This window comes from Helicoverpa armigera, chromosome 12, assembly GCF_030705265.1.
Source record: "Helicoverpa armigera isolate CAAS_96S chromosome 12, ASM3070526v1, whole genome shotgun sequence".
Classification (NCBI taxonomy): domain Eukaryota; kingdom Metazoa; phylum Arthropoda; class Insecta; order Lepidoptera; family Noctuidae; genus Helicoverpa; species Helicoverpa armigera.
Genome location: NC_087131.1, coordinates 8,281,055 through 8,294,153, shown reverse-complemented (window position 1 = coordinate 8,294,153; position 13,099 = coordinate 8,281,055). Strand labels below are relative to the sequence as shown.

The following is a 13,099-nucleotide window of genomic DNA, read 5'->3' as shown; positions in this document are numbered from 1 at the left end:
AACGTAGTCAAATATTTTATTTTGAAAATTTAAATTGACCATTTTGCAGTTCAAATATTACTTATTATGTTACATTTTAAAATCTTCAATTGTTTTGGGTTATTTAGTTAGTGATCCTTAAACACCTGTTTGACATTGAACTTCTTGAAATTATTTTTTTCAGAAAACGTTAACGTTTTTTCATACTTGTAGTTTTATTTGTCTTAGAAGATTAGAGGGTATCTATTTCAAGGGTAGGTGACCTACTATGAATTCATTTAGCGAGTACAGTACATTAAGTTACTTAAAAAGTAACTAAAACTGAATATAAAATATTTTAATTAGCCTTATTAAATCATTTAGCATTAGGTTATTAAAAAAATAAACTTGTATGCTAAATGCGTGCAGCGAAAACGCGGCATTCCGCAAGGACATCTCAGGACAAGTCGCTCGTCCTCTATCGTCATGCGCAGGTAGCGGCCAGAGGACGACAAGCCCATTGTTTATCGTTGCTAATAATTATGCCCCAACGCAGACGCTTGTCGACCGCCGCAGCGCGTCGACTGCGCAAAAACTGAGATACATAATATCTACCTGAGAATAAGACCAAATTATTTATTTCAATCCTATCGTCAAGTTTTTTTATGTCATTCCAAAAGGTCTTATTTTCCCAGGGAATTTTATTAAATCATTCAATATAATTTTCATTGATGGCGCTCCACTTTAATCATTGAAATCGCAATGACGGCAGAACATTGCAACTATCGCAGTGGCAGTATCGCGCTCGATTGAGGACCGTTACGTGAAAACGTCGAGCGCGCGGGGTGGGGCAGAGAGCCGATACGGTGACGATGGCGCCCGAACGCGGCCGATCGCCGAGTGCCGAGACGACGACTTACGAGCGGGGGACGCGGGGGTGCGCCACTTATCGCGGCGAGCTGGCAACGTCGCGCGGGGTGGGAGCGCCCCGCGCCGCAACCTCTCACTCACCGTCGCCGGCTCGCCATCGCCATCATCCAGTGTTACCTTTGACGGTCGAATGCGCGGTCGTTCGCCGTCGTAGCCAGTGACGTCGGTGTCGACACTCGTGCAACACGTCTATGATGTTTCGGTGACTTCAAAGTCGGACTCGTGAGTGAACGATAACTTATTGGCTATCGAATGCTGGAACACAGTGACAAGTTTTGATCTCATTAGTCCCTGGATTTGGATTTTGATGAGTTGTGATAAGTGACAATTTGGATTTTTGAACAAACAGTGAAGTGGATTACCGAAAAGGATTTATTCTAAGTGTCAACATTGGATTATGAATTAAATATTTCTGCAGTGAAATCAAGATTTGTGTTACGTGAAAGTGGCATTCAAGTAAATAAAAGTGTTATTCTAAACTATGCTCTGGTTTTAACACTTTTTACAAGTTTACAAAATATTATTTTGGAGATGAAAATATTGAGAAAAATACTTTTCTCGTCACCACATAATTTATTTATAACAATAAACTTGTGGGAGTTTTAAAGCCAGGACACCACCTGTCGTAAAACGTACACGCTGGATTTTGCCTCAGCTGATTCGAAGATGGAATGAATTCGCGAAGCGTTCATCGTTGACAGAACTACAAATGTGAAAGACAACTTGTGAAGACAGAAAAAAATACACATACGTGAATGTAAACAATTATGATTTTTGATGTGATGATGTGATGATTAACATTGATTTAATATCGCGAATAAATTAATTTAAATTGGGAGTAAAAAGTTAAAAACAGAAAAAAAAATATGTATCAACACAAGAAATGATAAACAAGAGGCTCATAATAGATGACGACGTTGAACATTTCACAAAGGTAAACGATGAACGTTTCGTCGATTGTTGCTGTTCGACAAACGGCTGGAGCGAAATTTACGCGCGATACGCGATAACAGAAAATACGACTGTACGCTCGCGACTGACACGAGTACAATATTGGTGAAAAAAAATATAGAATTTTCAATTATGGAAATACTGTGGAGTTTTGCTGATTAGTGAAGATGTCAGTTTCGAGTTGAGGTCGGTGTTTTTGGATCGCAACAAACCAGGTGCATCGTGTTTCAGGGGGTGCCTTGGAACATCAGGACGGCGCACTCCAATAGTACGGCCGGATACGCGGGCTCTATCATCACCTACGGGGGAGCACAAGCTCCCGATAGTGGAAAACACAACCCATTGCAAGGGACCATTGGATACAGAGTCAACACCCCTAGGTGAGTCACAAAAATCACTTTTAAATTTCTACCGTAATATGGTCAAAGGAATGCGAAAATATTTGAGAAAATTGCGTAAAAAAAATAAAGATAGTAACATAAATGCTACCCCACGAAATAATAAACCTATTTACTTATTTGGCTTTGAAAAAATTAACCAACGTACCTACATTTTGTATGCAATTAACTAATTTGCTAATCAAAATTGACGTACAGGTTGATCTCGAATTCGTTATCAGCTACCAAAACTCGACGCTTTGTAAAGGTGTACGTACTTGGTTACCTTTACTGTTTTTATCTTATCCGGAACAAGTTTGTTTACATTTCAACAAAACGCTGAAACGTGACTCGGCTTACCTGTGCCACCTTATCGTAGTTAACAAGCAATAAAATCAAAAATACACCATCTACGCAAATACCTTAAACTACCTTACGATTCTTGTATTAAATTAACTGTGCAATTCTTATTACAAAGCCAATCTAATAAGACAAGGCATAAAAATCAAAATTTTATAATCAAAGTATAAAGTTTTCCTTAATAAAATAAACATAAAGTTAAAAGTACACACACAAGTGTGACATTGTCGACCGCGCATCGCTGCAATTATAAATGAAATGTGCTCCTCCATTCACACGCACAAACGCTTCAGGGCACCCAGCACTCACACAGTCGCAGATCATTGCACTCACACTACTGCAGACGCACGCACACATTTACGCAACTCTCACACAAGCGCATAATGGGAATGCACGCGGTGACTGCACTTTAGCGCTTACAATAAACACAAATAAACAAAACATTTAAACTAGCAATACGACCGAGAGCATCGAACAGTTAAGATTCATTTCTAAAGATTTTTTCACCTTTTTTTACTTTCTACTTTTATTAATTTAACTGTCATAAGTCCGAACAAAATATAATAGAAGATTGTCTTAATAACCTTTTTACACCGTTAATGATCAGTAATATAAATTACAATATCAAATATAAAAAAAATCTGGCAGGTGTTAAGTCGAAGCGCTCAACGGCTTTGTTTAGTAGTCACCTTTACAAACGACATATTGTTGATGGCAGGCTGCCTTTATTCAAAACCAATAAGTAAATAATAATAAAAGTGGGGAACCGGCAACGAGATTGTGTGAACTTAACACAGGAAGTCTACTTAACTTCAAGGGTAGGGAAGGTAGGGAAAACTTAACTAAAGTTCCCATTCAATTAATATTACCTAAATAATAAAGTGTTAAGAATGTTATAAGTATAAGTGAGTTATGAGTAGCATAAAGAGATTTGTAACCGTTAGTAAGTGATCGTGGGAAAAAACGTCAGTTTGAATTGAGCGAGGCGTCTGGGGGCGGATGCACTGACACAACATACATTACACCACGTGCGGCATGCCCCGAACGTATTCTCAAAGGAAACCTTAAATGTTTCTATAATACTTTAGTCACGACTATAAGCCATACTCGCCGGGTGTTATAAACGTATACATTAACTAAGACCTAAAAGTATTAATCGAAACGCGCGATTCCTTTCGCCTCAATATCATCGCAGCCAAACAAATTATTATCGGTAGCGTCGCCATAATAAAGCCCCATATTGACGTGACCGGCCCCACTTACCCTAGGCGACGTAGCCGACCCTTCCCCGCTCATTGTACCGTATTTACCCCGGAACGTTCGGCTCCATTTGTAAACCCCCGGAATCCGCTCCTCGAAGTATGATTCATTCTCCGGATCCCGCGTCAATTGATGAGAATGTGATATAGATATTACATATTCTAATTAATATGATTAAAAAAATACTTTTGGTACATTATCTAATTTTTTGATAAAGCATTGTAAGTTTCTCTTATGTTTTTTATTGGCTGGAGACACACTTAGATCGGTATCCATCATCAAAAAAAAAAAATTGTTTCCATTGCAAAATACGTAATTATTGGAATTTGATAAAATTAAAAAGTTACCTAAGATGTCAAAACGATTGATTCAATAATATTAATGTTAACGCTTTTATATTATGTCAGTGTGCGCACAAGCCACAATGTGAAGTGGCATTTAAATGGGGGTGACCAACTGTCGTCGAAACACAGGGGTGGAACACGCCACGGCTTCACGCTAGCGCGATAGTAATCTATACGAGAATCACAATTAATGCCTTATTTAACACTTCACATCAAATAAAATTAAACATCTAGTTATACACGCGTACAAGTAATTTGTGAAATGTAAAAACTCATATTTTAGATGCTACTATTATACATATGAGCGTTATATTTATAATCAGATCAGATCTATAATAAATCAGAAAGCAGAAGCACGACTCTTAGCAGTTGGATTCGATACACGATTATCTCGACTGCCAATTAACCAGGAATCCAACACGTCTGCGCACTAATCTAAAATTAACTGCAGCCTATGTATCAAAATACCTACGCGTTACTCGCACATCTCTCAATACTATGCCAAACACCTTCCAGCTTCTCAAAATAGCGGCTTACCTACTCATTCATATTGATTTATTTAGAACTTTCTTATGTCAAAGAGCGGGTGTAACTCGCCCACGTCGAGATCGTGTCACAATAATTATCCTATGCAAAAACCACCAAATATTACGCTGTTCAGTACTCTCCCATAAATTTCATTAAGTTTGAGCAGCTACACTGAGTGTTCTTTTATGAAGGTGTTCCCAGAAGTGTCTCAAAAGAATACCTCAGATGAACGTTAGCATTCAACAGCCCAAATATTTTGAACAGTCCGTAGGTAAAGTGATTATTCGGATGTGGTACGACTTTTACAAAAAGTGTACCAGGATGCAGAACACACAGATTTTTTGTCGACTACACATTTCGGTCGGCAAAAAGAAAAAGGTCCAGACAAAACTATAAAAAGAAGAGAAGGCCGGCCCGAGTTTACCTAAGGAAGGACCCTTGTAAATCATCTGCAGCGACGATGAATAGAGACGATGTCGAGATGAGCGTTGTTGACTCGTATGTTTATTAGTTGTTGATGCTGTTAAGTATCTGTTAAACCATTTACTGGCCACTTTAAGTGTTTAATAGTAACTGTTTGATGAGATTTATTTTCAAACGACAGCCAAAACAGTTTCATCTATTTAGAAAATCCCTAAATGAGAAGATATGTTAAAATCAATTTCAGCAAGTTATGAATTGAACAGTTACATAAAGGTAAATTTTACTACTCAATTAATTGTACTCGTAATCAGTAACTGTTTACGACCATACTGTACGCACACACGTAAATGTGTATTCATAAAATAATTTCATACACATTCACAAAGGGCCAATATTGTTGCTCCACTACAGATGCTCACAACAATGGGCAGCCCGTGCGAGTGTTTGTCGTGCATTTGTCGAAAAGGAATTATTAGAAAGGGCTCCGGGAAGGCTCGGGAATTCGCCCCAAAAGCAGTTCACATGAATCGTTCTCCCACTCCGGCGCCGTACAAAAAATCAAACACATCCCGAGAGAAACACAGGGGTTACAACGCGTCACTATACGTCCATATTGATTTTTTCTCTCATTGTTAGTAAAATAATAAAATCACGGTGCGTATTTAAAAAAGATCTTGCGTCGATAGAATTTGGGTTGAATATTGAGTCTGAGTTTATTAATAATCGAAGCGTTAACGTGTGGAATGTTCGATTCTGCAAGGCCGCTTGCAATAGAAACTGTTCGTATCGCGAGTGAAATAATATTAACTGGACCGATTTCACATATAATATGTACACGTGTATCTACTTGATCCATTATTTAAGATGTAAATACTTTTTTAAACACCGTTTACCAACGTAACTTGGTAATGTTGTAATATTTTTGCAAAACCATAATAACGTATAGTTACAAAACTGTACAGAAGCGTGAAATGGAATTAGTAGATACAATTTCTATGCGAATAATATATTTGCATTTCCAGTAACCTCTCCTCTGGCCGTCTGCATTACAACATAGATTACATTTAGTGGCAAGTAGTTGACTGTATTATGGTTGTATTGTTATAGCGGCTATGGGTGCGCCGGCGGTTCGGGCGCGATGAGCGGCGGGGGCGAGAACGCGCAGTTCGGCGCCACCGCCGCAATGGTCGCCGCGGCCACCACGGCCGCGATGCAGGACTCGCAGCCTTTCTCGCAGGTAATACTTGGATGCGATTCTTGAAATTTAACGATCCCTTGCATGATATGCATTGGCCAATTTTCACCCAGTTACTGAAGGAACAACTTCCCCCACCCGGATAAAAAGTAGCCTATGTCTTTTCGCTCTCTATCTGTGTACCAAATATGATTTAAATTGGTTCATTAGGTTTGGCGTGAAAGCAGATTTACTTTCACATTAATAATTTTGAAGTAAGGATTAAATATTGATCATATTATTCATTAAAGGAAAAGGTCTTTACGTCAAAAATTCATTAACATAATATAAACGTCATTCATTCGAAATTATAATAATTATTACTCATGCAATTTCTACTGAATGAGCTAATCTTAAGGACTTGAAAATAGCATTATAGTAATAGCAATTTCTAAACGTGAATGCAGTCACGTATACCATTATAAAGACATGTTTTTCACTTTTCAGATGCAAAACAACATGACTATGGGAAATCCCCAATATGGCGCGATGAATGGCTACGGTCAACAACGCAGCCATAACCCAGCCATGACTGGGATGGGGATGGGAGGTAACGGCGGGATGAACGGAATGACCAGCATGGGACAGATGGGAAACGCTGGTATGAATGGCATGAACCCAATGGCGCAGATGGCTAACATGGGTATGCACGCCAACATGATGCCGTCCCAGATGGGGCCTGGACAAATGAGCAGCTCGGCAAAGATGGGACCGGGATATCAAAGGCGACATACGCCATATCCATCCGGTACCATGCTCATGGGCCAGCGAAAGACGCAGTACATGAGTGGGCAGCCCGGTTTTGGGCCAACTCAGTACCCTGCAGGGTACGGCGGTAGACCAGGCTTCCAAGGGCAGTACCCACCGCAGCAACCATTAGGGCCGAGCGGAAACTTCGGTGCAGCGATGAGAGGAACAATGAGACAGTCAACACCGCCGTACTCGAACCAGGGGCAGTACTTCAATGGTGGTGTGCCAAGCCAGTTCCCTCAGCATCAGAATAGTAATGCGCAATATGGTGGGCAATACGGTGGCCAGTTCGCGCAAGAGGTAGCAATGCGCACCAACATGAGTTATCAACACAGTCCGGTTCCTGGTAATCCAACGCCCCCGCTAACGCCCGCAAGCAGTATGCCCCCTTACATCAGTCCTAATGGTGATGTGAAACCCCACTTCAACGAGCTCAAACCACCTATGGGCATGCAAAGTAAGGACATTACATACATTTTTTTTGGGTAGCGCATTACGCGTTTAGTAAAACAAAGCGACTAAATATTGATTTACTTTTTTCAGATGACGAGCTCCGGTTAACATTCCCCGTAAGAGATGGTATTATATTACCACCATTTAGATTAGAACATAATTTAGCAGTTAGCAATCATGTATTTCAATTAAAACCCACGGTCCATTCAACGTTAATATGGAGGTAAATATTATGATTAACACAAGACAGAACTCATCATAGAATTAAACGGACATGTATTAAAATTTATAATTTTTGTCACAGATCGGACCTTGAGTTGCAATTAAAATGCTTCCACCATGAGGATAGACAGATGAACACCAACTGGCCTGCAAGTGTTCAAGTGTCGGTCAACGCGACTCCATTAGTTATAGATAGAGGAGAGAACAAAACATCACACAAACCATTGTACCTGAAAGAAGTGTGCCAGCCAGGCCGAAACACGATACAAATCACCGTCTCAGCTTGCTGTTGTGTAAGTTTTTTATAAGTTAACACCATAATAAGTAACCATGCATTCAAACAATATGCTAAAAATAACCAAACCCCGAATAATTGTAATGTCTTATTATATTAATTGTTTTCTTTTTATTTTCAGTCACATCTGTTTGTATTACAATTAGTGCATCGGCCGAGCGTACGAAGTGTATTGCAAGGCCTATTAAGAAAACGCCTATTAACAGCAGACCACTGCATCGCGAAAATCAAGATGAACTTCAATCAGACACCGACGAACGGTAGCAATGGATCTAACACAGCTAACGACAGGGACAGCGTTGAACAAACAGCTTTAAAAGTATCGTTAAAATGTCCAATCACGTTTAAAAAGATCACACTACCGGCACGTGGGCATGAATGTAAACACATACAATGCTTCGATCTCGAGTCATATTTACAACTTAACTGTGAACGAGGGTCATGGCGGTGTCCGGTTTGCAAGTAAGTTTTCAGTTAACAATATATGCTTAATGTCATCAGTTATAAGTTATACATGTTGTAAAATCTAACGGGATAATTTATTTTCAGCAAACCAGCACAGTTAGAAGGTTTGGAAGTTGATCAATACATGTGGGGTATCCTTAATACGTTGAACAGTTCAGATGTAGATGAAGTAACGATCGATAGCGGTGCTAACTGGAAAGCAACTAAGATCGCCAACAATACTGGAATAAAGGTGAGTATTTGTAAAAGACTAATAATATTTTATTTAAACTGTGAGCCCAAATCGGCTTTATCAGTTACCAATAACTTTATATTGAAGAATGATTCTAAGGCGTATATTTAATTGCAGCAAGAAGAAGATAGCAGTGATGGTAGCGTCGGAAAACGCAGTAAAGCGGTATCACCGGGATCCATGAACATGCCAACGATGAACAACTGGGACATGAACCAAGCTCTATCACCATACCTTCCTCCAGACATGAACACAATCGCTAGTGGCTCAATGATCTCTTCATACAACCAGAACGGACAGAATAGAAATTCAAGTTCGAACAATCAGAATTACGACTTTGGTATGAATAATGGGCCTGGCAGTAACGAGTTTGCAGGAAACGGACCTCTTTCACATCTGAATGAGAGCGTCAACTCATTAGATCCTCTCAACGCAATGGAGAAGAGCCTCAACGATCAGGTAAATACGATAATTATTTCTTCAGATACAAAAGTTAAATGTCAATATTTAAAGAAGCTAATAGTAACTAAATGGCTACATTTTTACTATATGAATCAAGCAATGGCACAATGATTAATTTAATTGTGAAATATGCGTGAGCAAAACTTATTAACACTAGTATAGGTATATTTGGATTTAATTAGGTTCTTACCGAGCTATGTACGTGTTGTTTAGATGCCGCATACGCCCCATACACCGCACACGCCTGGGTCGGCGCACACGCCGGGCGGCGGTGGCGCGCATACGCCCGGCTCGTCACACACGCCGGGTCCGCCGTCCGTAGACCATCACTCGCTCACAGATGTCGACATACCCGCCGACCTCAACTTCGATCCCGCCGCCGTCATAGATGGAGAAGGGACAGATAATCTCAATGTAAGTACATTATAAATTTTCAGATATCAGTTAAAGTATTTCTTATGCTGGGAAAATAGTTTGTCTATTAATAAGCCTTCTTACATTTTGAATAACTGTAGCGTAGTAACTAATCCCATCTGATATACTGTAAAATAATCTATCAAAAGCAAAAACAAAGTCCTTATAGTAGCAACGCAAGCTAAGCCAATTATTTCGCCATTCCAGTTATTGCCGGAGACAAGCGTGGACCCGATGGAGCTGTTGTCGTACTTAGACGCGCCGGCACTCGGTGAGCTACTAGCGACGCCGCCGTCATCATCGTCGTCGGCGGGCAGCCACCCGCCACGAGCGCCATCCTCCGACGACCTCCTAGCGCTGTTCGAGTGAACGTAGTGATCTGTCGAGATGTACGTAGACGGGATTACAACAAGTCAATTAAATTCACCTCAACAAAGGAAACTGAAGATCTCCAATTGTACTTAACAGATAATACTCTACCACGTTTTGCCTGTTTCAAGGCCTGTCAACTAACTTATGAGGAAATTAAACTTTCTAACATCAACTACCGTCTACGTAACTCGCTTGTTAGAGGGATTTGTTCGCTCGAGTGTCAAACTAGGCGTTTGTTCAACTCGCAATCAAGCCAGAAGCCCGATATTGTGATATTAGATTTTAGTTCCTTCTCCACGTGTCGCTGGGTTGAGTATTGCAAAGCGTTCGAACAGTAGATGCTATCAGAATCTCTGTCACCTTGTAAAGGTGTTATCGTCTTGTAGAAGTTCAGACAACGCTGTCGTGTTGAACGCAGCGGCACACCGAGGCATCAATTGTTGAAACAATGGTGTTGGAGAACATTTATTAGGTATATAAGTAAAGTATTGGAGGCGAACGGCCATAGACACTGCGGTGTTGTGCATGTATAGTTCCTCGCACCGCCGCACACACGGTGGCGCTATTGAGCTCCTTTAATATTCTAAACTCTAGCATAAACTGTAACACAAATTTTCATTAATAATTCAACTTCTTATTCGATATAACTGTAATCGATTAGAGATTTTAATTTGTGTCCATAATTTGTGAATAGTTCACCAGGTTGTAAATAATAAAGAGGAGTTATTTTATTTGTGCTAGTTGTTTTGTGTACTGTGGACGGAGCTGGGCGGCTTCTTGTATGTATAGGATAGCGCGAGTGCGGCCGGCCCGTCCGGAGGCATTGTGAATCTTATAGTTCCTATTGGATGCGAGCGAACTATAATGTTCAATTGCCATTTACTGTAAACATATTCCTTCAAGTTTTCGCATATTCTGCATTTTTAAATGGTAAGATATGATAGGATTCGTGAGTATAACGCTACTCGCTTTTGGGTGATATATTCTAAATGAGTTGTTTGAAATCAACAAATAAATGGTAACAAATTAGTTACAAAAGTATATTGTAAATGTGAGTGCAAAAATGAACTCTGTTAAATTATTTTGCGTTATGTGAATCGAAGAATGATAGAAATATATTTTAATTTCTATATAAATAGTAATGAACTGTATTATTTGTAAATATGAATCTAGATAAGAATATTATATTACCTAGTTATATATAGGAAAAGAACATGGCAGATACTTATATGACGGCCAGTTTAGTATAGTATTACTAAATTAAAGAAAAATCTACACATGGTTTTACATGTACATACAAAATTACCATACCTATTACACAAGTCTATGCGTTTGGAGCCCAGTACAGTAAGCTAACAACTTATCTATTAACAGTCGACTCTATTCATTATTTATTTATTAATACGTCTCTTACACACTTACTGCTACTTAATATTTTTGTCATTACACATATATTCTACGAGTTTCATTGAACTAGTCCCTTTGTATTATATTAATTTTGTCCGGAAATAAGTTCCTTTTACTTGAGTTGATAAATTAATGTAGGTATTCTTAATTTGAAATGAGACCATGTAATAGTATCTGTAGAAAGTAATAACTTAATGCATGCGATATTTATTGAAATAATTCTCACCTTGTTGTTCACTTTAAGTTGATGGTACTGTATTTGTGCTCTAAAACGTTTCTCTATTTACAAGTGCAAACCGCCAATATAATTCATAGAAAAAATATGTTACATCTGTGCTCATCTTAATTTTGTTTCGTTTTGCCCACCTCAGATACACATTAAAGCAATAATAATAAAGTGCTGATTATATAAAATTATTTAAAATACATAGTTAAATGCATTATTTTAAAGTATTTATATAAAATAGGAATAAAATTTGCGATGAGCATCGAATTGACAAAATCTTATTTCACGTATTTTCAAATGTTTGGTTTCAATTTTGATGTTTGCGCAAGCTAATTCAACTATATTTGTTTTAACTTATTTTTTTATATCTATATATTTAGAGTAACGCGCAGCGCAAATTATCAACAACATTATTTCTAAATGGAATTAAGTTCCCATAAAATTTGACATCATGACACCACAATTCATTTAGATGTTGTAAATTTTTCAAACGTATGGTTAATTCAATTAATAACAGTTTATAAAGATATCTCTATCTTAAGAGTTGTACGTAAAACTGTCGATTCTTTACTACTTATGTAAATTGATGATTTGCGCATCTTAACTTCATGCTATGAATATGGACGCCTCTTTAGAGTTAGTCAATCTATTACGAAAAACAATAAAATTAGTATTATACAAAGCCGTGGTCAATTATTCAAACAAGTTAGAAATAATTTACGAATCGTTGTCAAGTTTTTGTTGTCGTCCGTTCGTGGTTGATTGATTGTGTGTCTAGTTGATCACAGCTTTAGCATAAATTACATAATTTTAAGGGACCTTCAATTCCAGTTAGCTAGATCTATTTATTGTAGTGAATATTGCTATTGGGTGAATCATCGCGCCGATTTTTGTGTGACCAAATAGTAATTTTTTACGTGTTTACCTATTTTAGGTAATTTAAAATTAATGAATTCGTTTATATAAAAATTGAAAATATCACAAAAAATTTATAGCATATCACATTATAAAAAAAATAGCAAAAATCTAATCGAATGATTCATCCAAATGAGTAAACAATTACAATATTATATATTTTGTTGAATATTATAATGAACTGCTGTGAAGTAGATTTTGTGCTCGTACAAATATAAGCAGCATTTGGAAATAAGTGAAAAAGAATTCTAAATAAGGTAACATGCGACCCATGACTCAGAAGTTAATGCAAAGCCAAACTGTATTGTAGCGTATTTAACATTTGAACATTATGTGAACATTTTTAGCAATCAGGTTGGTACCCACTGAATTCATTTCGAAATGTGTAAAATGAAAAAAAAAACATAACATTTTTATGTTATTGAAAATAAAATAAATCTAAAAATTATAATCTATGACTTTTATTCAAATACACGACTTAATAAATCGTCTCGACTTCCCATGGATTTAAAATATATAAT

General features: G+C 38.0%; 2 protein-coding genes across 4 annotated transcripts in view; one reads left to right on the top strand and one right to left on the bottom strand.

Annotated features, from left to right (window-relative positions):
• The window catches only part of LOC110384040 (uncharacterized), a 51,231-nt gene extending 41,662 nt beyond the window's left edge, over positions 1 to 9,569 (bottom strand). The window contains exon 1 of one of the 3 annotated variants that reach the window (XM_049838857.2): positions 9,435 to 9,569. The gene's annotated coding sequence lies outside the window, so the exon portion shown is untranslated. Of the gene's footprint in view, positions 1 to 1,005; positions 1,145 to 9,434 lie in introns of those variants that run through there. The other 2 variants (XM_049838858.2, XM_064037110.1) reach the window with 2 other exon arrangements.
• Positions 1,197 to 13,029, top strand: LOC110383945 (zinc finger MIZ domain-containing protein 1). The gene is made up of 11 exons (XM_021344929.3): positions 1,197 to 1,344; positions 2,071 to 2,219; positions 6,239 to 6,368; positions 6,813 to 7,572; positions 7,659 to 7,791; positions 7,873 to 8,083; positions 8,207 to 8,547; positions 8,635 to 8,782; positions 8,900 to 9,241; positions 9,458 to 9,658; positions 9,866 to 13,029. The coding sequence occupies exons 3-11, from the start codon at positions 6,270 to 6,272 to the stop codon at positions 10,025 to 10,027; spliced, it is 2,397 nt and encodes a 798-aa protein (XP_021200604.2). The 5' UTR covers positions 1,197 to 1,344; positions 2,071 to 2,219; positions 6,239 to 6,269; the 3' UTR covers positions 10,028 to 13,029.
• The last annotated feature ends 70 nt before the right edge of the window (positions 13,030 to 13,099 follow it).

Excerpts from the sequence above, each read along its gene's own strand:
- LOC110383945 (XM_021344929.3), top strand. The coding sequence starts at position 6,270 with ATGAGCGGCGGGGGCGAGAACGCGCAGTTCGGCGCCACCGCCGCAATG. Across the intron at positions 6,369-6,812 it reads ACTCGCAGCCTTTCTCGCAG|ATGCAAAACAACATGACTAT; the intron begins GTAATACTTGGA and ends TTCACTTTTCAG. Across the intron at positions 9,242-9,457 it reads AGAAGAGCCTCAACGATCAG|ATGCCGCATACGCCCCATAC; the intron begins GTAAATACGATA and ends CGTGTTGTTTAG.